We start from the raw sequence: 27,913 nt of genomic DNA on the forward strand, positions 1-27,913 counted from the left end.
GATAGTGAATGCAGAAAAATCACAGATGACCCCAAGCCAGAGAGTGGTGTATCTGGGTTATGTACTAGATTCCGGACTAAACAAGATCTTTCTAACGGAAGAAAAGAGCGAAAAGATAACGCAGGCAGTAACCTCTCTAAAAGGGACCAGCGCCATTACAATTGGACAGGGAATGGCAGTACTAGGAATGATGACGGCTTCAATACCAGCCATCACATGGGCACAGATCCACATGGGACCACTACAGAATTACATTCTGTCCCAGTGGGATGGCAGCCACTCATCCCTAGACAAGTCCATTCCTGTTCCAACCACGGTCAAACGAACACTCCAATGGTGGCTCCATCTGCTTCGATGCATGGAAGGACGCAAATGGGCTCCATCCATCCCATTTAGGATCACCACCGATGCCAGTGCACATGGAGGACCTTTGCGCACAGGAAAAATGGAGTTCCAGATGGTCCCAAGCCTCCTCAAACATGAGGGAGCTAAAAGCTGTGGAAAAAGCATTCAAACCAGCAATACAGGGGAGAGACGTAAGAATACAATCGGACAACGCCACGACTGTGGCATACCTAAACGGGCAGGGAGGGAGAAAGTCCCAAAGCCTGATGAGGCTGACGGAAACAATCCTGCTATGGGCAGAACCAAACATAAGGTCTATATCCGGTATCCACCTGAAAGGGACAGAAAATACACTGGTGGACTTCCTGAGCCGGAGTACCATAAAACAGACGGAGTGGTCACTGAACCAATCGATCTTCGCACAAATCACTCAAACGTGGGGGATACCCGAGGTTGATCTGTTTACCTCCAAAGTAAATGCAAAATCACCAACGTTCTCACTAGAACCCACAGATGGCAACAGCGGAGTAGATGCCTTCAGCCACAACTGGAGATGACAGTTGTGTTATACATTCCCTCCAACTGCCATAATACCAAGAGTGATCCAAAAAAACCGCCAAAAAGACAGAGAGCAACGGTGATACTAATAGCACCGCACTGGCCCCAAAGGGCATGGTTCAGCCACTTGAACCTCAGCATCCATCCTCATCTGACATTGCTGGACCGGCCAGATCTTTTATCACAGGGCCCAGTCAACCATCCCAACAACAGAATCCTGAAGCTCTCGGCTTGGTTACTGAAAGGATAAGACTTCAGAATAAAGGACTGTCAGACAAGGTGATCAGTACCATCCTAGACAGCAGAAAGCTAGTGACTAGGGCGGTCTACGAGAAAGTGAAGAAAAGGTTTGTCTCCTCGAACAAAAACAAACCAATTTTCAACAGAGGGGTAATCCCAACAATTTTGGAATTCCTGCAAGATGGGGCAGACAAAAATATCTCCCTGGGCACGCTGAAGGTATAAGTGGCAGCACTGTCCTCGTTCATGAACACCAGACTCTCAGAGGATCCACTGATAAAACGATTCCTTATGTTGCTCAAAAGAGCTAGACTGGCTAAAATGAATAGAACTCCAACTTGGGACATGTCCACGGTACTCAGAGGGTTTCTCTTCCCTCCATTCGAACCGATGAAAGACAGCTCAGACAAAAACCTCACTCTAAAAACGGCACTTCTTGTGGCCCTAGTATCGTCCAGAAGAATGGGTGAAATCCAAGCCCTGTCTATGAGAGTCAACAAAGGAAAGCAGGCTTCTAAGAATACCATCAGCAGATGAATAAGAATGGCTATACAGATGACCTACAAGGCACAAAACCTCATCCCTCCTGACTGGGTCAGAGCACACACAACCAGAGCCTGGGCAACCTCAGTTGCAGAGAAAGCAGGGGCAACTCCGGAGCAGATCTGCAGGGCAGCGACATGGTCGAGCTTCAGTACCTTCATAAGGCACTACCGTATACACCAGCTGTCCGACCAAGACCAGGCATTTGGTCGCAAGGTGCTCCAGTCTCTATCCCCACCCTAGTAAGCATTGCTTGATTCATCCTCTTGGATGCTGCCCTAGAAGATGATTCGAGAAAATAGTTAGGTACCTGTTAACTCTTTTTCTAAGAAGTCTTCCAGGGCAGCACTAGTTCCCACCCTTAAAACGACAAATACCAGGTACAAGGGGGGAGCTTTAAACTTAGTGAGATTCCCTTCGGTGCTTTAATACAACTAAGGCATGCAGATAAGACTGTGAAATTTATAATGGTGGACTAATGTGTTTCCTGTTTCAGGGAGGAGGAGCCTATCTCTCGGATGCTGCCCTGGAAAACTTCTTAAAAAAAGAATTACCAGGTACCTAACTATTTTTTCTGTTTGCTCACTTTGCATTTTGTAAATTGATAAAATTGTATATTTTGGAAAGTATTCTTTCTTTACAGCATTTCTTCACACCTGCCTAAACCCTTTGCACGGTACTGTATGTGATATTTCTGATGGACTTCTTTAAGAAATAGGCTTTGTTGCAGAAGGTTCTGCATTAGTGTTTATACACAATAATTCAACTTTCTTTACGTATTGTATAAATGACATTAGCGTCAGTTCTTTATACATGTATCACTTTCATTATATTCAGGTTGTATTTGTTCTTGTATATGTACATGGATGGCCCAGGAGGCCTAGCTGCTGAGGCTTCATCCAGGAGAAAATCAAATCCCTCAGTCAGGCATTATCAGATGCATTCCCTGGGCCTGAAACTGGTAGGTTTTTAGGCCATGGTTCCAGTCATCTACCACTGGAAAAATGTTATAATTTTTTCTTATTAAAGTATATACGTAGCTCATGAGGAGTTTTTCACCATCATATGTTGTATGTATTTTGTAGTCCTTTTATACAGTGGAGATGATCTTCTTCATGTTTATAGCACTGTATAAGAGGCTGTATGAACACTAGGTCCTTTACATGTAAATGTGTTCATTACACTATTTCATAGCGTTTGTTCCATACAACTGTACAAACCAGGCTAGGTTGCATCAGAGGCAGCCAGGTCATTCACACAATACTTACCTTGCAGCACATGTTAAGGGCAGTTTTTCAGCCTGTAGATATATCATTACTCGCTACCACTATAGTTATGGTATGGGGGTGGGGGGGGAATGAATCAATATGTATCTTTTATACGGCCTTCACAACAGAACCTGGTGTAACAAGTCAATATGAATGTTGTGTTACTGATAGACTCAGTCTCCTGAAATGGTGTTCTACACAAAATCTCACACCACTATCACAACAAGCCCCATGGTCCCAGAGTGCACTATTTGATCTGATTGTCCATACATATTGCTCATATGCAGTTTACTTTTACCTCTGCATTGGTGTACCAGAGCTCTTAATAGCTCAATATGTTCTATTCTGCTGTTGCCCAAAACTAACTTGCCTGCTTGGAAGAAAATGGGAAAGTCCCAAAACTTGGTTCCCCAGAGGTAAAGAGGGTGATTAGGACCAGGCAGATTTTACATGCCTAATTTTTATTTATTTTATTTATTTGGGTGTAGGTTTCTCCTGAATTCCCCATTACTTTCTGTACTGACCCAAGAGTTTGTGTGAGGGGAAAAAGCTAGGATTTCCTTACAGCTCTTTATATCCAAAGAGCCCTTTGGGATTGCAATGCAGTACAGACAGTGCAAAGACTACTCTTAGGATACTTTTCAGTTTACAATGATCTAAAATACCAGGGCCCAGTCCTCCAAGTACCAATGCATGGGTTACTGACCGATTGGCAATCTAGGAATTTTTTAGTGTTTTCGTATAGTGAACAGAGGGCTCATCTTTTCACTCGTTTGTACACTTTTGGACAAGGGTGGTTGGGTTTTTTTTTTTTTTTTTTGACCATGCTCTTTTTACGGTGTTATCAGTTTGTCCATATAAATGCATGATTACTTTACTATGCAGAATACAGCTAACAGACTTTTTCTCTATTCTCTCTACCCCCAGCTCTTTGTTCATGTCGGAGTTTCTGGTATGGCTACAATGGTGACACTAGAGAAATGTGGTCACAACAAGGGATACCATGGCCTGGATGTTCGCCAGTTTTGTCCAGATTCAAAGTGTTGTGTGGATGGAGGCCCAGAATGCTTACACTCTGTTATAGACATAGATTTTGTTTGCAAGAAAGCAACAGAAGCCGGAATGGATGTTCAGTTTACAGTGTCTACAGATGCGGGCAGGTAGGGGATCTACTTAACTACCACATTTAAAACTCTTTTTTGTAAATTCAATTTTACCAGCACCATATATGAGTAACTCGTATATAAAAACATAACAAACATGAATGCTGTGATAAAGCATTTTTTAAATGTGATGTAAAGTGTCTCTGCTGTAGCACATCTATGAATACTGATTCCTATATTCCACCGTTTAATAATTTTGCTGCCAGAGCCGTTTTTACACATGTTTTAAAAAATAAAATAATTTTAGGTCTAAAGCGCGCATAAGCCCTTCCAAACAATTATATATTTTCTGAAAGCAGACACCCTAGAGAATAAAATGGTGGTACTTCAAATTTTTTTTTTTATGGTGTATATATTAATGCAAAAGTCTAGGAAACCTAAAATTTTAGTAAAATATACACTAAATTTAATTTTAGGGCATTCAAACGCTATAGATTACTCCCTTTTTTTTTTTTTTTTTTTTTCTTAGTACAAGGATAAGGTTGCATCGAGTAAATACCCAACATGTTAACCCTTAAATTTTGAGAGCCTGTGAAATTGCAACAAACTTCACTACCCTATATTTTCTATAGGCGATGCCTTAAAAGCCCCCTATAGGTCGTCCAGTTTAGTGTTACGTAGGTGGCCTGGTGCTAGAAATATTGATCTCGCTCCGGCGTGCATGACCATATGTAACGTGTTTCTCCATCAATGTTTCAGTGCACATGCGGCCACATGTTTGTACAGGGTGGGGGGGGGATATTATGTGCTTGGGTGTAACTCTCTCTCTCTCTCTCTCTCTTCCCCCACTCCCCCCCATCACATAGAGCAGGGATATGCAATTAGCGGACCTCCAGCTGTTGCAAAACTACAAGTCCCATCATGCCTCTGCCTCTGGGTGTCATGCTTGTGGCTGTCAGTCTTGCTATGCCTCATGGGACTTGTAGTTCTGCAACAGCTGGAGGTCTGCTAATTGCATATCCCTGGCATAGAGGATTAAAAGTCCCCATGTGATGATTTTTTGGTGACAGGCTCTCTTTAATGAGACATCCAGGGTCTGAGACTATCCTTTAGTGGGGACAAAATAGAAGACAATGAACACTCCTATAGCCACATCCGTAAAAATTATATGTCGTAAAAAGAAAAAAAAAGGGGGGGTCACCAAGGACACCCTGGGCGGGCTTTAGAGGCACAACAAACCTGAGAAAGCATAATCAAAATAACAATATAATCAATTTTATATAATATACATACAGTACAAAGACATTGACAAAAGGTAATAAAATATCATCTATATAGAAATGTACATGATACAAGCCCAGATGTGTCTATGCGTTTCATATAGAACTTCTTCAGGACACATTCAGGCTTCAGTTAATACACAAAAGGGTTTCACTAAAATGAAAAGAGATTTATATAAAAACATGAACACACAAACATATAATATCGTACAATAATGGATGAAAGGTAATAGCCCATGCACAGAGATCAGACGCTAAATTAGTACACTATATTACCTTGTAGAGAGGCTTTCACAAGCTTAAAAACAGTAGAAAATTATTCATGTATAGACGTCAAGGTCTTAGCAGCAGATGTGGATAACCATCAACTAGGGAAGGGAAAGAAAAAAAAAAAAAAAAACCCTAAAGAAAAGCTGAAAAAAAAAAAAAAAAAAAAAAAAAAATTATATATATATATATATATATATATATATATATATATATATATATATATATATATATATATATATATATATATATATATACATACACACAGAAATCCTAATGTAGGAAGACATGATGATATATACCTGTTTCCATTTACTTCCAAATTCAGGCTTCAGTTCCAACAAGGAAAAAGCCGGTAAATAGTCGCACTGCAGCAACCATAGGAGGGCAAAAAAGAGCCCGTATATGGTATCTGCTCAATGGTCCATCTGGAACCGTGCAAAATGCACTAGGGGAGCCTATGGTAAAAAATAACAGAGAAAAATAAGAAAAAAAATGTATATGTGCATACAGACGTCCTAATGTAAGAGGACAAGATGATGTATACCTGTTTCCAGTTATAACCAATCTCGGTTCAGTTGCAACAAAGAAAAAGCCAATAACTAGCCAGTGATAAATAGTCACACTGCAGCAACCATCAGAGGGCATCAAAGAGCCCATAGACCATATCTGCTCAATGGTCCATAAAGAACCATGTAGAATGCACTGGGGGGAGCCTATGGTAAAAAAATAACGGGGGGGGGAGAATTAAAAGGTATATTGGTGCTTCAATAGGAGTGAATATAATAACATTACAGCAGAGAAAAAAGCACTCACTTGAAGAGAAATTGGATGTAAGTCCCCAGGAGGATACAGAGATGTTCCTGGGTTGGAAGTGAGTGAGCAACTGCTATATAGTGTGTTTTGGTGCCAAAAGGGGAGGGAAGGGGGTGTGGCAGACCATATTGGCGCCAAAAATTAACCAATAGGACACAGAGGAAGTTCTGAGGTATAACAAAGCAAAAAGGCGGAGAAAACCACATTAAGTGTCTAAAACACACATTTACACAGGAAGTGAAGTCTCTGTGTCAGAGACCATATTACATCCTGTATAGAACAGGAAGTAGTGGCCACTGGAGGACCGAAAATGGAGGGGGGAACCTCACTTCCAACCCAGGAACATCTCTGTATCCTCCTGCATCCAATTTCTCTTCATGTGAGTGCTTTTTCTTCTGCTGAATTTTAATTTTATTTCATTTTTTTTTTTAGGTTATGCTATGTGAATGGGAACATGTAACACACATAAAGTAGATATTATCCCACCTAGGCTGCAAAAATAGATATACACTTTAAGACGCCAAGCAGCCGTGATTGTTTTATCTTATGCCAATGCTGTATTTTAATATAAATAATCTGGGTACTCTGTGGCTAAAAATACTGTCAATGTAAAGTAAATCCCTGAAAAGGTCCAGATATGGTTGGTACAGATCTAGCCAGCATGATAGTTTTGCTGTATTTGTAATTGGCTGTGTTTTTTGTTTTTTTTTTTTTGTTTTTTTTTTTGTTTTTTTTCCTTGTAGATACCTGTGTGACTTTACCTACTATACCTCTCTGTACAAGAGTCAGGGCAAATCTGTGTTCATCCATGTGCCTCCTCTAGGAAAGCCGTATACAGCTTCACAACTGGGCCGTGCTTTACAGACCATTTTAAATATTATTCTGGACATGCTGGAGCAATCAGAAGATGAAATCACTTGCCATCAAAACCACTGACAAGAAAAGTTTGTATATGGAAAATTCAGCAGACTTGTTAAAGAGGGGGACAAAAACATGAAAATGATAATGTGCTTTTATAACACTGAAAATGTTTTAGTTTAAATAAGGTTTGTTTTGTCCTCTTTGCAATATTTTAAAATCTTATTTCCAACCACTGCCAAAAATAACCAATTACCTGTACTATCTTTAAGGTAAAGGGAAGATGCAAATTAAGATAATTTTTCAATGCAATTATGGTGCATTAATGTGATTTAGTAAATTGCACAATAAACTACTTTTTGTACAGCTTTAACACCTAGATAAAGGAAAAAAATACACATCTGGGAGAATTTTAGTATATGTGAGCTTTCACTGCCTTGGGATTTTGAAACTGGACTAAAATGATCACTTGGCTAGTTCTAAAATTCCTAAAGACAGATGATCACCTTTTTTTGGTGTGTGTGTCATTGTCACTGTAATTAAATAGTTTTTTTGTCTTTCATGGTCCAGATATCATTTCCTGTTAATACACCTAGAACAAAACAATAAAAGCCTTTTAGGTTAAAATCTATAAAGCCAAAAGGGATCATGACTTGAGCATGTGAGGATTTTGTAAAGAATATTGTTATGGAACAGTTTATTGCTGTCATTTCTAGGCCCTTCCACCTGTCTCTGATTACCAGAGGACTTGTGACTGTTTTACACATAAATAACTCTAATAGCACAATATAGTTTTGCTACATAATTATTTCTGACACACAGTACACTTTTTTGTGGGAAAAATCAGAGTATGGATGTTCCCTCTAGACTGTATAGCCAGAAAGCCTTAACCCCTTCAGATCCATGCTATAGCCAAATGACTACTACAGCACGGATCTGCTTTGTTGGGAGGCCATCAGTAGACGTCCTCCCCTTTGCACGCTCCTTTCGCGCCCTGTGATCACTGAGTCAATGAGACTCGGATGATCACAGATCCGGAGTAAGGGGTCGATCCCGGCCCCTTACCACGTGATCATCTGTCAGCCAATGACATTTGATCACGTGATGTAAACAGAAGATCGGTAACTGTTTTTGTTTTTTCTTCTCGCACTGACAGCGTGAGGAGAATAAAAAACACCGGCTTCTGTTGAAGGGACATCGGTCCCGAAGAGGAAGAGGCAAAGCCACCTCATATGTGCCCACCAGTACCGTCTGCCAGTGCAACGAATCAGTGCCCACCAATCCATAAGTGCTACCTATCAATGCCCACCAGCAGTGCCACCTGGCAGTTATGCCTATCAGTGTCAGCTACCGGTGCCGATCAGTGCCACCTATTGGTGCCTTTCAGTGCCGACTCTCAGTGCCCATCAATGCAGCCTATCAGTGTAGCCTCATCAGCGTACATCAATGAAGGAGAAAAATTACATGTTTGCAAAATTTATTAACAAAATGTAAAACTGTTTTGTATAATTTTTTAATCGGCCTTTTTTACATTTTTTTTTTTACAAAAAAAATAAAACCCAGAGGTGATCAAATACCACCAAAAGAAAGCTCTGTTTGTGGGGGAAAAAATAAAAATTTCTTTTGGGTACAATGTTGTATGACCACGCAATTGTCATTCAAATAGTGACGGCGCTAAAAGATGAAAATTGGTCTGGGCAGGAGGGGGGGGGGGGTTTAGGTGCCCAGTAAGCAAGTGGTTAATCTTAACTGCTTGAAAAATAGACTGAGGCTGGCAGTTTTCACACAGATACTGGCCTGAAATCATAGACACTTACCTGAATATAATTGCTATGATCATCAACTTCTAGGCTCAATGGATTTTTGTGGACCTGGGTTGTATAAGTAACCTGGCATTGTTCAGAATGATTCATTGGCAAAATGTTACCAAAAAGAATGTAAGTGCTATTTCTGCAAATTTAATCTTAAGTATTAAAACTCCATATCGGAGCCTTGCTTTTTAGTCTGATGTTACAGATTTCCATTCTTGATTTTGCTTGCATTCTCATTCCTGTTAAATGTTTGTGTGGTCAAGAGGGTATAGAGATGTGAGACTTTTAGCCACTGACAAAAATGGTTAGTTTTCTGCTGCCCGTGAGCCATGCATAATCTCTATACAACATACATTTACAGAAATTCCAATTTAATGTTGCTGTATATGATTTGTTTTAGCATTAATGATATTGCTTTAACTTTCATAACCGCCCACATTTGATTCCATAATCAAAGTCGTTGCTCAAAGTTATCAAAGTAGGAAGCATTTAAACACCTTGTGTTATACCTCTAGAAATCCAAGTTATTAGATTTTGGTTTTTTTTTTTTTTTTCATAATATAATTAAAATTAAAAATGCTTCACCCAATCCCCATGTGGTGCCCCCTGCACCTCCAAAGAAAGGGTGCTAGTACTCACCAGTTCCCAATCGCTCACTTTCATTTTCATGCAACTTACTGTTGGTACATCATGCTAACCAAGTGTAAAGTTTTTTAAAGGGTAGGAACAGGGTCAACTCTAGGTATTTGTTACTTGCATCACAGATTTTGGGGATGCAGGGTGCAATGTAGTAAATAGTTGGGGTGTGCAGATGAATAAAGTTGCCTGCGCCACTCATAGCAAGAAGGGATAAAACTATCCCCCAGAGTTCTTTTTTTTTTTTTTTTTTTTTTTTTTGATCACTTAGACCGCCCATAGCAGTTTTACTGCTACAGGCTGGCTCTCCTGTGCAGAATTGCGTGCACTTCCGCCTGCAAGGAGCACAGGCCGCTTCTGCTGTGATCATTCACAGCAGAAGCCTATATGCAGGTGCTGGGCACTGGATGTCTGCCAGCACTACCGATCCTCTGTGAAATACACAGAACGGGGCTCTGCAAACAAGACAGATCTCCATTTTGACAAGGAGGAAGGGAGGACTTTGTGTTCCTGCAAAATCTCTTGCCTTAGTAAAAGCACCTGACAAACTCCGTACACAAAAACACTAGCTAGGCACACAGTTAACCCTTTGATCACCCTAGATGTGTAACCTCTTCCCAGCCAGTGTCAGTACAGTGACAGTGCATATTTTTAGCACTGATCACTGTATTAGTATCACTGGTTCCCGAAAAGTGTCAGTGTCTGTTCGCCGCAATATGGCAGTCATCCTATAAGTTGCTTTTTGCCGCCATTACTAGTATAATATATATTTTGTATATAAAAAAAAAATTGCTTGCATATATACCATAGTTTGACGCTAGAACGTTTGCGTAAACTAATAAATATACGCTTATTGGAATTTTTTTCTCCCTTCCCCTTTCAGGACAGCACCTTGGAGAGAGCGTAGCTCCACCTCTGAACAGGAAACTCTGCGTGGCAACGCCCCTTTAAAATCAGCTGCTTCCACCATGCTATCAGTTTTAGTGTTTCCTCTGCCATAGTGGATGCACTGCTGGGCACTACCTTTGTTGTTTCTGTATCAGACCAGCCCAGCACCCTCCCACACAAGAGGTGGGTTGCTCCGGGGCCCATGCCTTCGCCGGCTCACAGGCTTAAGGGTCCGCCGGTGTTCGTCCGCCCCGGGTGCTCGGGGTGGGGGGCCGCGGGTGTGCTCAGAACGTCTATGCCAGGTCTCGGCATGTCGGCGCTGAGTCCGGGATGGCGGGTGACGTCATTAACGGGGGGCATAGCAGCTGCTGGAAAGCAGGAGGAAGGGGCGGGTCATCTGGCCGGGACTTCCTTCTGCTCCTGAGCGATGGACGCCAGAGTAGCTGCATTAAAGGAACAAACAGGCGGCGCTCGGGATGGAGGAGACAGTCGTCCGCAGCGATGGCGGATGCAGGCGGTCAGGTTCCTGGCCAGGCCTAGGTAGGAGAGGTGCAGAGGCCCTAGGGACAGTACGGTACCTTAAGAAAAAACAGGTCCAGAGTTCCAGCCAGGAACAGAGCTCCCAGTCCAGTCTAGAGACAAAACCGTTTTTCCTGTCCATAAAGTTCTGACCGATACAATTAAAGAATGGAAGGATCCAGCATAAGGACAGCCTTTTTTTTTTTTTTTTTTTTCCCTCTCTAGAGCCCTCTAAAGGAGGTTTCCTTTTGAGGAGGATGAAGCGTTGGTATGGAATAAAAGACCTAAAATTGATGCCACCTTCTCCCAAGTGTCTAGACAGACTGATCTAGCATTTGAGGACATGAGCGTACTTAAAGACGCCATGGACAAAACAGCAGACGCACTTTTAAAAAAAGCCTGGGACTCATCCTTGTATAACCTAAAGCTGGCGATGGCCGATACAGTAGTAGCCAGAAACATGGAATGCTGGCTGGAACAACTTAAAAGCCATGTAGGTAGGAAAGATTTGTTCGATCCCTACCCTGTTAAGAGCAGTCAAATTCATGGCAGATGCTTCTCGGAATCCATTAGCATGTTGACCAGGTCTTCAGCCCTAGTTAATTCAGCTAGGATGGCTATTTGGCTTAAGACCTGGTAAGGGGACTCCCCTTCAAAGCTAAAGTTATGCGGAATTCCCTTTTATAGGAAATCTGATGTTTGGACCAGAATTAGAAAACGTCCTTGATAGAACGACGGACAAGAAGAAAGCCTTTCTGCAGAAAAAGAAAATGGTGCAGCAAAGGAAGAATTTTTGTCCTTTTCAGTTAGCCCATAAAGAAAAAGATCAGACCCAGAAAAGACCCTGGAATCCTCAAATGGATTGAGGCAGACGAGGGGTACTCCCTCCCTTTTTTTTTTTTTTTTTTTTTTTTTTTATACACCCCAAGCAAACCTTCAAAAAAAGCAATGACGACCATCTACCAGTAGGCGGGAGGTTGCAGGCTTTCCGGCCAGGTTGGGGAAAAAGCAACAAAAAGCCAGTTTGTTCTGAATCTAATCAGTCAAGGATATCGGCTAGAATTCTCAGACACCCCCACGTCTGTTTTACATTACAAACCTTCCAAGGGATCAGGAAAAAGCCCTGGCGATGACGTCTCTTCTGAGAGAACTGATCCAACAGGGTGTCATTTCCCAAGTCCCGAAGGACCAAGAAGGAAGGGGTTTGTACTCCCACATTTTCTTGATCAAAAAACCATCTGGGAAATTTCGTCTGATTCTGAACCAATCCATAAAGTACAAAAGGTTCCGGATGGACACGATTTTCTCTGTGAAAAATGTACTCGCCCCCAACTGTTACGTGACATCCATCAAGTGATGCTTATCTCCATATACCAATTGCAGCTAAATCGCAGAAATTCCTGCGACCAGTAGTCAACTTGGGGGGGGGGGGGGGGCTTGGTACCTTCAGTTCATGGCGCTGCCCTTCCCCCTCCCAGAGTGTTCACGAAAGTGATGGCAGAGGCTCTGGTGTCCCTGAGACTAAAGGGGATCTCCATAGTACCATACCTGGACGATCTACTTCTGTTCGCAGAAACAAAAGATCAGGTAGTGGTCAATCTGCAAGTAACCCAGGGACATCTAAACAGCCTATGTTTGGCTTCTGAATCTCCAGAAATCAAATCTGATACTGTCTCAACGAGCAAGGTTTCTGGGATATGAAATAGATTCAGTAGAACAAAGAATCTTTTTCCCATGGGAGAAGGGAGAAAAAGAATGCAGTTGGCTTTAAGAACACTTCAAACCAACACAGAGGTTTCAGTAAGGGAAGCCATGTGAGTTTTATGTCTGTTAACCGCAGCAATCCCTTCAGTGCAGTGGGCCAGGCTACATGCTCAACATCTGCAGGTAGACATTCTGCTGAATTGGACACACCAGGAACCTCTGAAAAAGAAGTTCAAAATAGGAACGAGGACAAAAAGGTCACTTTAGTGGTGGAGAGACCGAAGGAACATCTCAAAAGGACTCCCCTGGACTTTTCCAGTAACGCGGAGAGTAATGACAGATGCGAGCGCATGGGGTTGGGGAGCTCACCTCGAAGAGCAGACAACACAGGGAGTTTGGTCCAAGCCAGAGGCAAGAAGGGCCTCAAATTGGAAGGAATTAAAGGCTATCTATCTAAGCCTCCAGCAGACCCTAAAAGAACAGCATGTCCAGGTGTTCTCGGACAACATGACAACAGTATTATAACTAACAAAATAGGGTGGCACAAGGAGCAAGACCCTGATGGGACTATCTCACCAAATACTGAGTTGGGCAGAGGACAATTTGGCCTTGCTGTCCACAGTCCATCTGAAGGGCACGGAAAACACTTTAGCAGACCTTCTCAGCAGAAGTGAAGTAAGGGAGGCGGAATGGTCGTTAAAGCAAGAGTTATTCAAAACGATCAGAGTTGGGGCCTTCCCTAGGTGGACCTCTGCAAACCAAATAATTGCAAAAACATCAGCCTTCTCTCTCCAGAGGCAGGATCAAGCACTGGGAGTGGACGCCTTAGCTCACAAATGGGACTTCCCCCTGTCTTACACTTCCCCCCCCATTTGCAGCTAATAACAAGAGTGTTGGCAAAATTCAAAACGGAGTCCACAGATTTCATCCTAATTTTTCCCTATTGGCCAAAGAGACCCTGGTTCTCAACCCTCTGAATCTCTCAGCAAAACCTCCCTGGAGATTACCAATCAGGGAGGACCTTCTGGGTCAGGGTCAGATTCTCCATCCAGATCCAGCAAAAAGGGGGCTATCAGAAAAAACTTAACACCCTTCCAGCAAGCAGGAAAGTCACCAGGGCTATTTACTTCAAAGTACTGGAAGTGTTACAATTCCTGGTGTTCCAGCAAGAACTTTTAATTTCGTTAGCACTATTTCAGTTTTTCAGAATTTCTCCAGGAAGGAATGGAGGTTTAGCAGCAAGTACTCTCAAGACGCAGGTAGCTGCATTATCAGTTTTTGGGAAAAACCCTGTCAAGGGAACCCTTGATAGTCAGATTTTTTTTTTTTTTTTTTAGGCTATGGCAAAAATTGGGGCCCAGGCCTCTTATTATTTTTCCCAAGTGGGATTTATCTTTTGGTTCTGCGAACCAAAACTTAAATACAGTGAAATACAGGCATTATCAATCAAGGAGCCCTTTTATGAGATGTCTTCCAGACAGCTGGGGACAGATCCAGCCTTCCTACCTAAGGTGTCTTTGGTTTTTCACTGCACACAGGAGATCATACTCCCTACTTTCTGTCCCATGACCTCTGGGTCAGGAGAAGAAGCCTTCCATACTCTGGACGTCAGAAGGTACCTCCTAAAGTATTTGGAAGTAACAGAATCTCAGTCATCTTCTCTTTTTGTCCTAATGGAAGGAAGTCCTAAAGGGGATAAAGCTTCCAAAAGTACCCTAGGAAGGTGGTTAAAACAGGCTATTAAAGAAGCATACCTGTCCTTGGGTTTAGAACCTCCAGAGGGTATATTGCCTCACTCTACACAGGCAGTGGCGGCTACGTGGGCAGAGAGGGCTAGGGCATCACCAGAGCAGATATGCAAGGCTGCCACGTTATCCAGTTTTTCAACCTTCATTAAGGCACTACAGGTTGGATCTATGGTCAGCCTCAGACCAGTCCTTTTGGCAGAAAGGTTTTACAAGCAGTGGTCCCACGCTGAAGTAAGTTCTCGATTATCACCTCCAAGGTGCTGTCCTGAAAGGCGGAGGGAGTAGACAGTATTTCTACGAGCCTTTCAGGACAGCAGCCCACTTCCCTCCCTAGGTTATTATGTATAGTTTATAATCCTTGGGCTCGGTAATTGTCTGTTTATATCTTCCAGCATGGCAGAGGAATTCTCAGTAACAACCAATGGCATGGTGGAAGCAGCCAATTTTACGCAGTGTTTGTTTCCTGTTCAGAGGTGGAGCTACGTTCTCTCCAAGGTGGTGTCCTGAAAGGCTTGTAGAAATACCGTCACCGGTAAGTCTAAGGGTTTTTTTTTTTTTTTGTTTGTTTTTTTTTTTACCAAAAACATGTAGCAGAATACATACATATTAACTTTTGATGAGATTTAGATTTTTTTTGTTTTATAGCAGAAAGTATAAAAAAAAAATTGGGGGGGGGGGGGTGGGGGAGGTTTTTTTTTTTTTTTATTATTCAAAATTGTCTTTTGTTTTTTATAGTGCAAAAACAAACAAAAAAAAGTGATCAAATAAATACCGCCAAAAGAAACCTCTATTTGTGGGGAAAAAAAGACGTACATTTTATCTGGGTACGGTGTCGCACAACCGCTTAATTGTCCCTTTAACGCAGTGCCATATCGCGAAAAAATATCCTGGTCATGGAGGGGGGGGGGGGTTAAATCTTCTGGAGGTCAAGTGGTTAATTCAACTCAGATTTTGCTGAATATGAATACAAATAAAACCAGCATCTTGGTTATATACATTATAATTAATTTTGCAAACTTCTCACTTGTCACTAAGGAATGAGGGAGGTAGTGCCAGTGTAAAGACATTCCTGCTATAGTCATTGATGGGTCCCCATCTTGTAATAAGAGAAACTGCTAGAAGAGGAAAAAAAATGAAATTCCAATAGCAGAAAATTATTTTAAATTAAGCTTTGATTATGGGCTTCTTGTGTGGTGTTGCACCTTTTAAGAAGGATGGGGATAGATAGATATAGATAGATATGGTTATAGATCGATATGGTTATAGAGAGATATAGAGAGAGAGAGAGATCTAATTTTAATACTGATCATCTCTGTTAAATTACAGTTTGCAAAGTATGACACAGCAGTGTGATTTTATATGTATTTGCAATAGGAACCTCTATTTTAGTCTCTCTCTTCTGTTTTAATTTGATAAATCCAGATGATGATAAAATTAATTTAGACAGGCAGTTGTGGTGCACCACATTAAAGAGATGGTACTCCTAATTTAACCGTTTGCCGACCAGCCGCCGTCATTATACTGTGGCAGGTCAGCATAATCCCATAAGCTGCCGTAGCTATACTTTGGCTTCTTTAAGCGGGATAGCAGGCGCGCGAGCCTGCTGCACTGCGGGGGTGCCAATGGTCTCGACTGCTGGCCACAAGCAATCGCGGGCATGAAATGCAGAACAGGGACGTGTGTGTGTATGTATAGACCCGCAAATCCCTGTTCTGTTCTGTGAGGAGAGAGAGATCGTGAGTTCCTAATAGCTAGGAATCACGATCTGTCATCCCTCTAGTCAGTCCCCTCCTCCTACAGTTAGAACATAGTCAGGGAACATGGTTAACCCCTTGATCGCCCCCTAGTGTTAACCCCTTCCCTGCCAGTTACATTTATACAGTAATCGGTGCATTTTTATAGCACTGATCGCTGTATAATTGTCAATCGTCCCAAAAATGTGTCAAGTGTCCGCCATAATGTCGCAGTGACAATAAAAATCGCAGATCGCCGCCATTACTAGTAAAAAAAATAAAATAAAAATGCCATAAATCTATCCCCTATTTTGTAGACGCTATAACTTTTGCGTAAACCAATCAATATACGCTTATTGCGGGGGCTTTATTTTTTTTTTTCCCCAAAATATGTAGAAGTGTGTGTAATAAATATATATCTCTATATCTAAACGGAGGAAAAGTGCTTTTTTTAAAAAAAAAATTGGGGATATTTATTATAGCAAAAGGTACAAAATACTGTGTTTTTGTTGTGTTTTTGAAAAAAAAAAAAAATGATGCTCTTTTGTTTATAGCGCAAAAATAAAAAACACAGATATGATCAAATACCACCAAAAGAAAGCTCTATTTGTGGGAAAAAAGGACGTCAATTTTGTTTGGGTACAGCATCACTTGACCGCGCAATTGTCAGTTAAAGAGACGTAGTGCTGAATCACAAAAAATGCTCTGGTCATTGAGCAGCCACATCTTCCGGGGGCTGAAGTGCTTAAATGAATGCAATGATTTAGAAATCATAGAACTACAACCCAACCCAAAATATATAGCTCTCATTTTTCTAGCAGCCTAAATGTTTTCAGGAACAACGTCCGACCGAACAACATGTTGCCAGCTATTTGTCACTGCTTTCTTCTCTGGTTAATTCTAATATATGAAACCGCATCTGACTACCTCTGCAGTTTGTATATATTGTGTTTTTATATTCACCCTAATTCGTCAGTGCCTTACACAAAACTGTCAGAAAAAAAATCTGCAATGTATGGGCTGAATATAGAATTACTGCCTTTTCAGAAATGAACAAAAAATGGCCTTAATGTTTAACTTAAGGCTCCGTACATTTGCATACAGCCATAACTGAAATTCTACCTCTTGCTCTAAAAGGCATAAATTGGTTCTAGACTGCAATACGTTATTTACCAGCTAACCTAGTGACAGTCTACTACTTTTGCACAATACGTTGTCATAAATTGTATAATCAGAAATGCATATGTTCAGGTCTTTAATAAATGGTAACATTAATTATGTGTTTGATATCTGCGTGTCATTTATATTTTGCTATTGTCTATCGGTTTATTAGTAATTGTGAGGTACTGGCTGGCAGGGTTGTGTGTATCACCTGTTTTTCACACATACACATGGTGAAGGCTCCAAGAAATGTGTTATAACAAGAGTTGTAAGAGTTATAACAACCAACCCTTTTTTTTTTTTTTTCCCCCCCCCTCAGATCCTCTTTTTAACCACTTTTAAAACTTGTTTACAAGTTAAAACCTTTTTTTTTTTGCTAGAAAATAACTTGGAACCCCCCCAAACATCAAAAAAAAAAAAAAATTTTATATAATGTGTCACACCATATTTGCGCAGCGATCTTACAAGCACACTTTATTTGGAATAAATACACTTTTTAATTAAATAAGACAAAAGTAAATTTAGCCCATTTTTTTAATTTTTTTTTTCTATTGTGAAAGATAATGTTACACCGAGTAAATTGATACCCAACATGTCATGCTTCTAAATTGCGCCTGCTCGTGGAATGCCAACAAACTTTTACCCTTAAAAATCTCCATAGGCGACGTTTAAAAAATTCTACAGGTTGTATGTTTTGAGTTAGAGGAGGTCTAGGGCTAGAATAATTGCTCTCGCACTACCGATCGTGGCAATAACACACGTGTGGTTTGAACACAGTTTTTCATATGCGTTCGCTTCTGCACGTAAGCTCGGCGGGACGGGGCGGGTTAAACATTTTAAATTTTTTGGTTTTTTACACTGTTCTTTTAAAAAGAAATTGTCACTTTTATTCCTATTACAAGAACTGTAAACATCCCTTGTAATAGAAAAAAGCGTGACAGTACCTCCTTTTTAAATGAGATCTGGGGTCAAAAAGACCTCAGATCTCATATTTACACTAAAATTTTAAGAGCTATGGGCGGAAGTGACGTTTTTGATGTCGCTTCCGTCCTGCAATGGTATGGAGCCAGGTGGGGGCCATCTTCCCCTCACTCCATACCAGAGGGGACAGGATCCAATCGCTGCTGCCAGCTCGGGTAAGCGGCGGGAGGAGTGGGGGCCCCTTCCCGCCACCGATTTAAAAGTGATCTTGAGGCAAATCCACCACTGAGACCACCTTTTATTTAAAGCGGACCGCCTGCTGAAAAAGTGGATACCGGGGTTATGGCAGCTGCCATAAATTCCACTTCAAAGAGCCAGGGTATAATGACAGAGGGTGGTCTGTAAGTGGTTAAAGTATAACTAAAGGCAAAACTTCTTTTTTTTTTTTTTATTAGTTTTGTATAGTAGAGATAGATTAGGACACCAGTCAGTTTGTATTGCTCTCTGTGCCCCCATTAAGGAGATTCATGCTCTCCAGTTGTGCCATTATCATTGAAAATTAAAAGAAAATCCCAAAATTACAATTGTTTTATTTTGTATTTGTTTAAATTCATTACTAAACTAAATTTCGTCTGAAATTTGAATCGAATATGAAAATAATATTGAAATATAAACAAATTACTGAATTTTACTGATTTCCTTCAAAAACTATTGTTGGCTGTCTTCCGAAATGCAAATTTCAGGAATAGAAAATAAAAGGAATAGAAAAAAATAGAATAGAATTAAATAGAATACAGCCATCTTTCAAAATTCGAATTTTGAAAAGAATAAAAAAATAGAGTAGAATAGCATAGAAAAGAAATAGAATAGAGAGAAACAGAATGGAATAAAAAATAAAGGAATAGAATAAAAAAAAAAAAAAAAAAAAAAAAGAAACCATATAGCCATCTTCCGAAATTTTAATTTTGAATAGAATAAAACGGAATCTTCTCAGATGGTAAAGCTGCCCATTCCTCTTGGCAAAAAGCCTCCAGTTCCTGTGAATTCTTGGGCTGTCTTGCATAGACTGCACGTTTTGAGATCTCCCCAGAGTGACTCAATGATACTGAGGTCAGGAGACTGAGATGGCCACGCCAGAACCTTCACTTTATTCTGCTGTAGACAGTGACAGGTCAACTTGGCCTTGTGTTTTGGATTATTGTCATGTTGGAATGTCCACTTCTTGATTAGAGTTTGAACACTGCTGATTGGCATTCTCGATTCCTCGGATATCTGTTTATATCCCTTTCCAGTTTTATACAGTTCAACTACCTTTTCCCGCAGATCCTTTGACAATTCTTTTGCTTTCCCATGACTCAGAATCGTCAGTTCAGCACTGGATGGAGGATGCAAGGGTCTGTCAGGAGTCCAGAAACTTTGACCTTTCTCACACACACACATCACAGGTGAGAATGGTCACCTTTTTAATAGCCATTCAAACACCTTTTATGTCAACTTGTGTGCATGTTATCAGGCCAAAATTACCAGGTTATGTAAACTTTTGATCAGGGTAATTTGGGTAGTTTCTGTTGTGATTTAAAAAGAATAAAATTGGCAAGAAGGAACTAAAGTTGGGCTGATCCTAGGAGCCACTGCCACATCCCATAATGAAAGAGAAAAACACAGAACCTAGGTACCCCAAGGGGATAATATGGGCAGTGGATCAACAAGGATCAGAAAAATGCAGATGAAGTACAAAAAATTAAGTCAAAGTATCCAAATTTTATTAATACAAAATATACAAAACACATACTGACATCTAAAAACAACAGTACAATAAGAGCAATTTGTGTCAGAATATAACTGCTGAAATGTATACAGTGAACCACAAAAAGGGGCCAGTAAATGGTCAAATAATAATTGTGGAACTGCTACAAAATAAATGAATTTTTTACCACACCGGTACAGTGGAGAAAAGTGCAGGTAAAGGGGTGTGCAATGGAGAAGTGCGCTAGTGCAGTCGCAGTCAGTGGTGTGTTGGTGCAGTGTACAAGCACAGTGGCGGTTCAATAGAGAACTGCATTGATGCAGAGGCTGTCAGTAAAGAACCGAGCTAGTGCTCCCCCCCCCCCCCCAAAAAAAAATTATATATATATACATATAATGTCTAGCTCAGTGGTAGATGTGTTTTCAGTGAGTTCACAGCCTACAGGAACTTCAGTTTAAGGGTGTGGTAGCCCACTTGTATTGAAAGTTCATACATGCATGGGTTGCCCACACAGGGGTTCTTCTCCTAAAAAGTTTCAACACAAACAAAAATGCCAAGCCACCTCGCTCTCAAGGCTCACTCAGCCTTGGTCGCAGTACAAAGCTGCGTAGGCCCATTCCTGGCCTCTAGGAAGGGGTTCTCCTGACTCTCCAGGCTTTCACACTCTTTCCAAGACTCGTGGTCCCCAGGACTCTCTCTTCCAGTTGTCTCAGCTATGGTCTCCCCGACTCTCTCAGCTGACCCAACTCTCTCAGTCCACTGTCCTGGAACCTCTCCCACATGGAGTTCCGTCTCAAGGATATTTATTGCCTGGGTTCTTAAACGGTAACACACCTCCCTCCTGGCTGAAGCAAAGCTCCAACACAAACTCTCCTGAGCTATGCGCAGATCTGCCTTATAACAAGTGTGTTCACCTAGACACACACACAACTTCCAGAACTTCTGGAAAGCCCGGACACAAGACGGAAGACTCCATCCCTCCTAATGCTCTTTGAAATCTTCAAGTTTCCAGCCCCAATTCAGACTTACAAGATCCCGAGAAGACAAAGCATAGTTTTCTCTGCTCATCAGTCTTCTGCTGGAACTTCTCAAACTGCCTCTTTTAGAGTTCTGTGTCCATTTTACACTCATTTTCACCGAGACGGGGCTTCTCACTCTCACATATCACCCCCTTTGTTTTGATCCAGAAGGAGGAACACCAGCCCCCGTCATCAGGGTTGGGACACCTCTGTGCTGGCTGTCAGCCATGTAGGCCAACCCTTTTTCCAGGTAAGTCCTACCCTGACTCCCTATGGAATCCCACTAGTTTCTATCCTACGCTTTCTCCCTCTTCTGGGGTTCCTGGGCTTATTTGCCTTTTTTCTGGGGAACTCTGCCTTCCCCGATACCCTCACTTTTTTGATATAGGGAACCTGCTCCTAATACTTTGCCTTATGGGGAACCACCTTTTTCCTCACCAATACCAGTTTTTCCCCATCACAACGGGTTTTTTTGGTTTAACAACTTTTCTGAGGTCACCCATGGCAATGAAACCCTTGTTGGCAGTACCAACCAGCAACAGTTCACAAATTTAAATTCCAGTACCATCAGTGCTTCCCCCCACAGTGTCTCCGGGTACCTTTAATTTGTACCTGTTTGCGAATGACAGGAAAAATATCTGCTACTGCCACCTCTATTTCGGGCCCTTCCTTCACGTGAGGTCTAGTGGGTGAGGAAGTGTCTGTGCCTTCTACTGACCACTGCTCAGGTGCACCTTGGACCGCACCAGCAGGGGTTTTCTTAGTCACCGCAGCAGGCGGAGATACCTCTGATGTTTTCAAATGTTCTCCTGAGCTCCTTCCACCCAAACCGGTAACTGGAAGCACCCTCTCAGTGAATCATGAGACCATTTGCCACACTGCTAATAAATATGATGCCAACCAGTTCCTCTCGTGATTGACATCACCAAACATAGCTTGTGTAATACTTGGCTCCACCTACTGGTACTACACAATACCACTTTGTCTGACCATGGTGAAGACACCCAAGTGTACAGCAAATGTGCTTTTTGGACTTCAAGCATTTTCAGCAATACATTAGTCATCTTAATGCAATCCACATCTACATACAAGATCTTGACTTTTTCATAATCAAGGACGTGGAGAGGGTCATCCTCTGAAGCTGGAAAGGTAGAGACATTTAAAGGGACTGCCACCTCACTGGCGGTAACTGTCCTCACAGCCTGGTGCTCAATTGGAGCGCTGTCAGATGTACATCTGACATGTATCCTTTCTGCCACAGAATCTGTGAGCTACTGCAGGTCATAAGTTACATTGCCATTTTGTACCTACTAACACAACTGCCATGCATGTGCCCTTAACCAGTCCTTCTGACTGGAGGGGACCAATCTCTGCTCGGGCCAACGCGCCACTAGCCGCCCTGCAATTCCTCTGTTGAGCATAACAGGTGTTATGTCCACATCTTTGTTACACATCATAGCTTTGTAACTCATGGTCACTTTGTTTAGTGTTGTGACTGCCTCCTTGCACCATGCTTCCCAGTCCGTGGTGCCTCTCTAAAAGGCATTCTGCATCACCTGTTCCAAGAGGCACTAAAGGAACCTGGGACTCATTACCCAATACTGTACATTTGTCATCTTTATACGCATCACATTGTACAGGTTTACTTATGTCAAATTGGGACGATGCTTCGTCACACAAGGTATGGTGCAATACACTATTTTAATGAATTTGTTCTGGTGGCACTACCATCACACCCAGCTTTACACTACAAGCATTAACAGGGTGAATAAATTGCTCGCTAAACTGGTCACATACCAGGGGGGTGGTCTGTACCCACACACTCTCACTGTGTGATGCAGTCCCACCTTGTTCCCCCAGAGTAGTGCCAGAGCGGTCCTGGAAAACCTCCAGTTCCAACACAGGGAGATCCCTGGAGATTTCCACAGACAACCCTGCAGCTCTGCCTCTGGTGGACACGGGAGACATCCTACTCCCATCCTTTTTAGTAAACACACTACCAACATTATTCTCAAATATGGCATTTCCAGAAATACATTTCTCAACCTCTAGAGCAGGGATATGCAATTAGCGGACCTCCAGCTGAGCAAAATTACAAGTCCCCTCATGCCTCTGCCTCTGGGAGTCATGCTTGTGTCTCTCAGAATCTTGCTATGCCTCATGGAAATTGTAGTTCTGCAACAGCTGGAGGGCTGCTAATTGCATATCCCTGCTCTAGAGGATCATCATGACGCTTAGACGTAGCTATTGTGGGTGGCCTCTTACCCCCTTGAGCAGCTCCACAGCTGACCTGGTAAACCTTCCACTCCAATACTGGGCTCCTGGGAGGTTTCCCTCGGCAACCCTGCAGCACCTGTCTCTGTCACTAGGGAACATGGTATACAGATTTCTTTGGTCACCCTTAGTACAGCTCTTCCAGCACTCTGCTGGATTCCACCAGGTACATACAGAGTCCCCCGTGCCCTTTTTTAGGCTGGATTCACACCTATGCATTTTTAGTGCTTTTTGCAGGTTTGCACTACAGTCCATTTAACATGATTTCCTATGGAACACGTTCTGTAGTGATAATCTGCAAAATGCAAAAAGCACTAAAACTGCATAGGTGTGAATCCAGCCTTAGTCTGTAGTCCAGCCAGTCGGGCTTAACCCTGTGACTCCCCACTACTCCGGGTAGCACACTGCAGCAAGTCCACCTGTACTCCAGGTCTCCCTGCTGAACACACTTCCACTTCATTGGGTTCAGTCCCATAAACTGCAACAGTCTTACCAATTCCTGTAGCCGGTGTCATAGCCTTCATTTGAGTGCGTTGTCTCTCATCTGAGGTGTCTCCACAGTCTGACTCTTCCATGTGGTTATGGAGCAACATTGCAGCCTTTCCAGACCCACTGATACCCCCTGCAGGTAACACAGGATCCCTGTTGCTAGGGGTAACAGCAGACCAGCACGCCTAAGATGGTTGGCTACACCTCATGGAGGTTGCAGACTGTTGTTCCCTTCTTTCTGAGCTGACCACTTCACATAAGCGGCCATAATACACCTCTCTACCTTCCTCATGCTCATTGGTACCCCCTGCAGGCCACACAGATTTCTTGCCACTGTTGCCAGGGGTGACAACCGATACGCTTGTAGAAAACCCAGGGCTGGTACACTGATGCACACTCATGCTCTCCTGAGCCATTGCTTGACTGGTGCTTTGTTGTCCTGGTGATACCTCTCCCATTGCTACAGGTGATGACCTCCCTTTGCTGGAATGTTGCTTGCGTTCCCATTCTCACCAGAACATTTCCCCGAGCAGAATCTCAGCTTTAGACTGGTCATAATCCTTTCGGCTTGGACCCATCTGTTGCTAGGATACCCAGAAACGATTCAGCAGCAAGGGTTGCAGCAACTCTGGCCACCGGTCTCTAGGCCATGCCATCCATGTTGCAACTCTTTTAAAATCCATTAGGAAACCTTCAGCCTCCTCTAGGCAGCATTGGCCGAATGACGCCACTATGTCAACTTCCCACTCTGCAGCCAGGGACAAAGGACGTGGAACAGCCGGCTTCACGTTAAACTTGATTTAACGTGAACTTCTTGTGTTTTGACTGCCTCATCCTTGCAGTCACATGCACAGCAGCTTGTTACACAGTTCACAGCAGTAGAAAAAAAAATTCTCACAGGTGCACTACCTGCACACAATGCTCATTGCGTGGCTGCCCTTCCACACACAGCCACTCACAGTACCTTGACAAACACACTGCTGGAGCAGAGACCTGGATTTCAACCGTCTGTGTGCCCGCATTCGATAACCACTTGTGATATTGGGGATGTCTAGCTCCGTGGTAGATGCATTTTTAGTGAGTTCACAGCCAACAGGAACTTCAGTTTAAGGGCGTGGTAGCCCGCTTTTATTGAAAGTAACAAAAATGAAAGTTCATACATGCATGGGTTGCCCACACGGGTTCTTCTCCTAAAAACTACAGCACAAACAAAAATGCCAAGCCACCTGGCTCTTAAGGCTCACTCAGCCTTGGTCACAGTACAAAGCTGCGCAGGCCCACTCCTGGCCTCTAGGAAGGGGTTCTCTTTACACTCCAGGCTTTCACACTCCTCCAACACTCCTGGTCCCCAGGACTCTCTCTTCCAGTTGTCTCAGCTATGGTCTCCTTGACTCCCTCAGCTGGCCCAACTCTCTCAGTTCACTGACCTGGAACCTCTCCCACATGGAGTGCCGTCTCAAGGATATTGCCTGGGTTCTTAATCGGTAGCACACCTCCCTCCTGGCTGCAGCAACTGCTCCAATCCCACATCTCCTGAGCTATGCTCAGATTTGCCTTATAATGAGTGTGTGCACCTGGACTCTCACACAAACTACAGAACTTCTGGAAAGCCCGGACACAAGACTGAAGACTCCATCCCTTCCAATGCTCTTTGAAGTCTTCAAGTTTCCAGCCCCAATCCAGACTTACAAAATCCAGAGAAGACTTAAAGCATAGTTTTTTCTGCTCACCAATCTTCTGCTGGAACATCTCAAACTGCCTCTTTCTAGAGTCCTGTGTCCGTTTTACACTCATTTTCAGAGACGGGGGCTCTCACTATATATGTATATATATATACAGTGGATATAAAAAGTCTATACATCGCTGTTAAAATGTCAGGTTTCTGTGATGTAAAAAAATAAGACAAAGATAAGTAATTTCAGAACTTTTTCCACCTTTAATGTGACCTATAAACTGTACAACTCAATTGAAAAACAAACTGAAATCTTTTAGGGGAGGGAGATAAAAATAAAATAATGTGGTTGCATAAGTGTTCACACCCTCCTATAATTGGGGATGTAACTGTGTTCAGAATTAAGCAATCACATTCAAACTCATGTTAAATAGGAGTCAGTACACACCTGCCATCTTTTAAAGTGCCTCTGATTAACCCTAAATAAAGTTCTGCTGTTCTAGTAGGTCTTTCCTGACATTTTCTTAGTCGCATCCTACAGCAAAAGCCATAGTCCACAGAGAGCTTCCAAAGCATCAGAGGGATCTTATTGTTAAAAGGTATCAGTCAGGAGAAGGGTATAAAAGAATTTCCAAGGCATTAGATATACCATGGAACACAGTGAAGACAATCATCAAGTGGAGAAAATATGGTACAACAGTGACATTACCAAAAACTGGACATACCTCCAAAATTTATGAAAAGACAAGAAGAAAACTGGTCAGGGAGGCTGCCAAGAGGCATACAGCAACATTAAAGGAGCTGCAGAAATATCTGCCAGATCTGTGACCACAATCTCCCGTATTCTTCATATGTCTGGGCTATGGGGTAGAGGGGCTATGGGGTAGAGTGGCAAGATGGAAGCCTTTTCTTATGAAGAAAAACATCCATGCCCGGCTAAATTTTGCAAAAACACATCTGAAGTCTCCCAAAAGCATGTGGGAAAATGTGTTATGCCGCGTACACACGAGCGGACTTTTCATCCGGACTGGTCCGACGGACTATTCGACGGACTTTTGGCAGACTGCCAATGGACTTTCCCAGCGAACGGACTTGCCTACACATGATCACACCAAAGTCAGACGGATTCGTACGTGATGTACGACCAGACTAAAATACGGAAGTGGATAGCCAGTAGACAATAGTTGCCCTAGCGTTGGTTTTCGTCCGTCGGACTAGCATACAGGTGGGCAGATTTCTTTATAGGAACTGGGTCCGGCAGAGTTCCGATGTAAAGATTTGAAACATGTTCCAAATCTAAAGTCCGTCAGATTTTCAACCGAAAAAGTCTGCTGTGTTTTTTCTTCAGCTGGAACAGGGGCCTTAGTCAAGATAGAGGGAAGTCTGAACAGTTCCAAATACCAGTCAATATTGGCACAAAACCTTCAGGATTCTGCTAAAAAGCTGAACATGAAGAGGAACTTCATCTTTCAGCATGACAACGTCCCAAAGCATACATCCAAATCAACAAATAGATGGCTTCACCAGAAGAATATTAAAGTTTTGGAATGGCCCAGCCAGAGCAAAGACCTGAATCCAATTGAAAATCTGTGGGGTGATCTGAAGAGGGCTGTGCACAAGAGATGTCCTCGCAATCTGACAGATTTTGAGTGTTTTTGCCAGGAAGAGTGGGCAAATATTGCCAAGTCAAGATGTGCCATACTGATAGACTCATACCCAAAAAGACTGTAATAAAATCAAAAGGTGCTTTAACAAAGTATTAGTTTAAGGGTGTGCACACTTATGCAACCATATTATTTTATTTTTTTATTTTTACTTCTCACCACCTAAAATAAATATTTCAGTTTGTTGCTCAAATGAGCTGTACAGTTTATAGGTCACATTAAAGATGGAAGAAGTTCTGAAATGATCTATCTTTGTCTCATTTTTTTACATCACAGAAGTCAGACTTTTTAACAGGGGTGTGTAGACTTTTTATATCCACTGTATACATATATATATATATATATATATATATCTATATAGATATATAGATAAAGAAATAACTTCTTCTATTTTAAGAATACAAAGCTGTATTTCCCCACAAGGTGGCAATACTTAGCTGCAGTTCTAAGGTAGAAAATCAACCTATGTCAATTGTAAAACTCATACTCCCTCCTTTAAAGTGGACCCTCTCCCCTTCTAATTTTCTTCTCTCCTGACTCCTCCTTATTAAAAAATTATATATACAGTTGTGCTCATAAGTTTACATACCCTGATAGAATTTATGATTTCTTGGCCATTTTTCAGAGAATATGATTGATAACACAAAAC

The 27,913-nt window shown here is 42.1% G+C and overlaps 1 protein-coding gene across 3 annotated transcripts in view; it reads left to right on the forward strand.

The window, feature by feature from the left end:
- PGPEP1 (pyroglutamyl-peptidase I) overlaps window positions 1–27,913 on the forward strand; it is a 144,530-nt gene that overhangs the window by 39,284 nt on the left and 77,333 nt on the right. For 2 of the 3 annotated variants that reach the window (XM_073595850.1, XM_073595869.1), the window contains 2 exons: window positions 3,882–4,114; window positions 7,164–8,820. In XM_073595850.1, coding sequence (XP_073451951.1) covers window positions 3,882–4,114; window positions 7,164–7,356 — 426 coding nt within the window. In that variant the 3' untranslated portion in view covers window positions 7,357–8,820. Of the gene's footprint in view, window positions 1–3,881; window positions 4,115–7,163; window positions 8,821–27,913 lie in introns of those variants that run through there. The other variant, XM_073595859.1, reaches the window with a different exon arrangement.

This window comes from Aquarana catesbeiana, linkage group LG01 (assembly GCF_042186555.1).
Source record: "Aquarana catesbeiana isolate 2022-GZ linkage group LG01, ASM4218655v1, whole genome shotgun sequence".
In the NCBI taxonomy this organism is placed as follows: domain Eukaryota; kingdom Metazoa; phylum Chordata; class Amphibia; order Anura; family Ranidae; genus Aquarana; species Aquarana catesbeiana.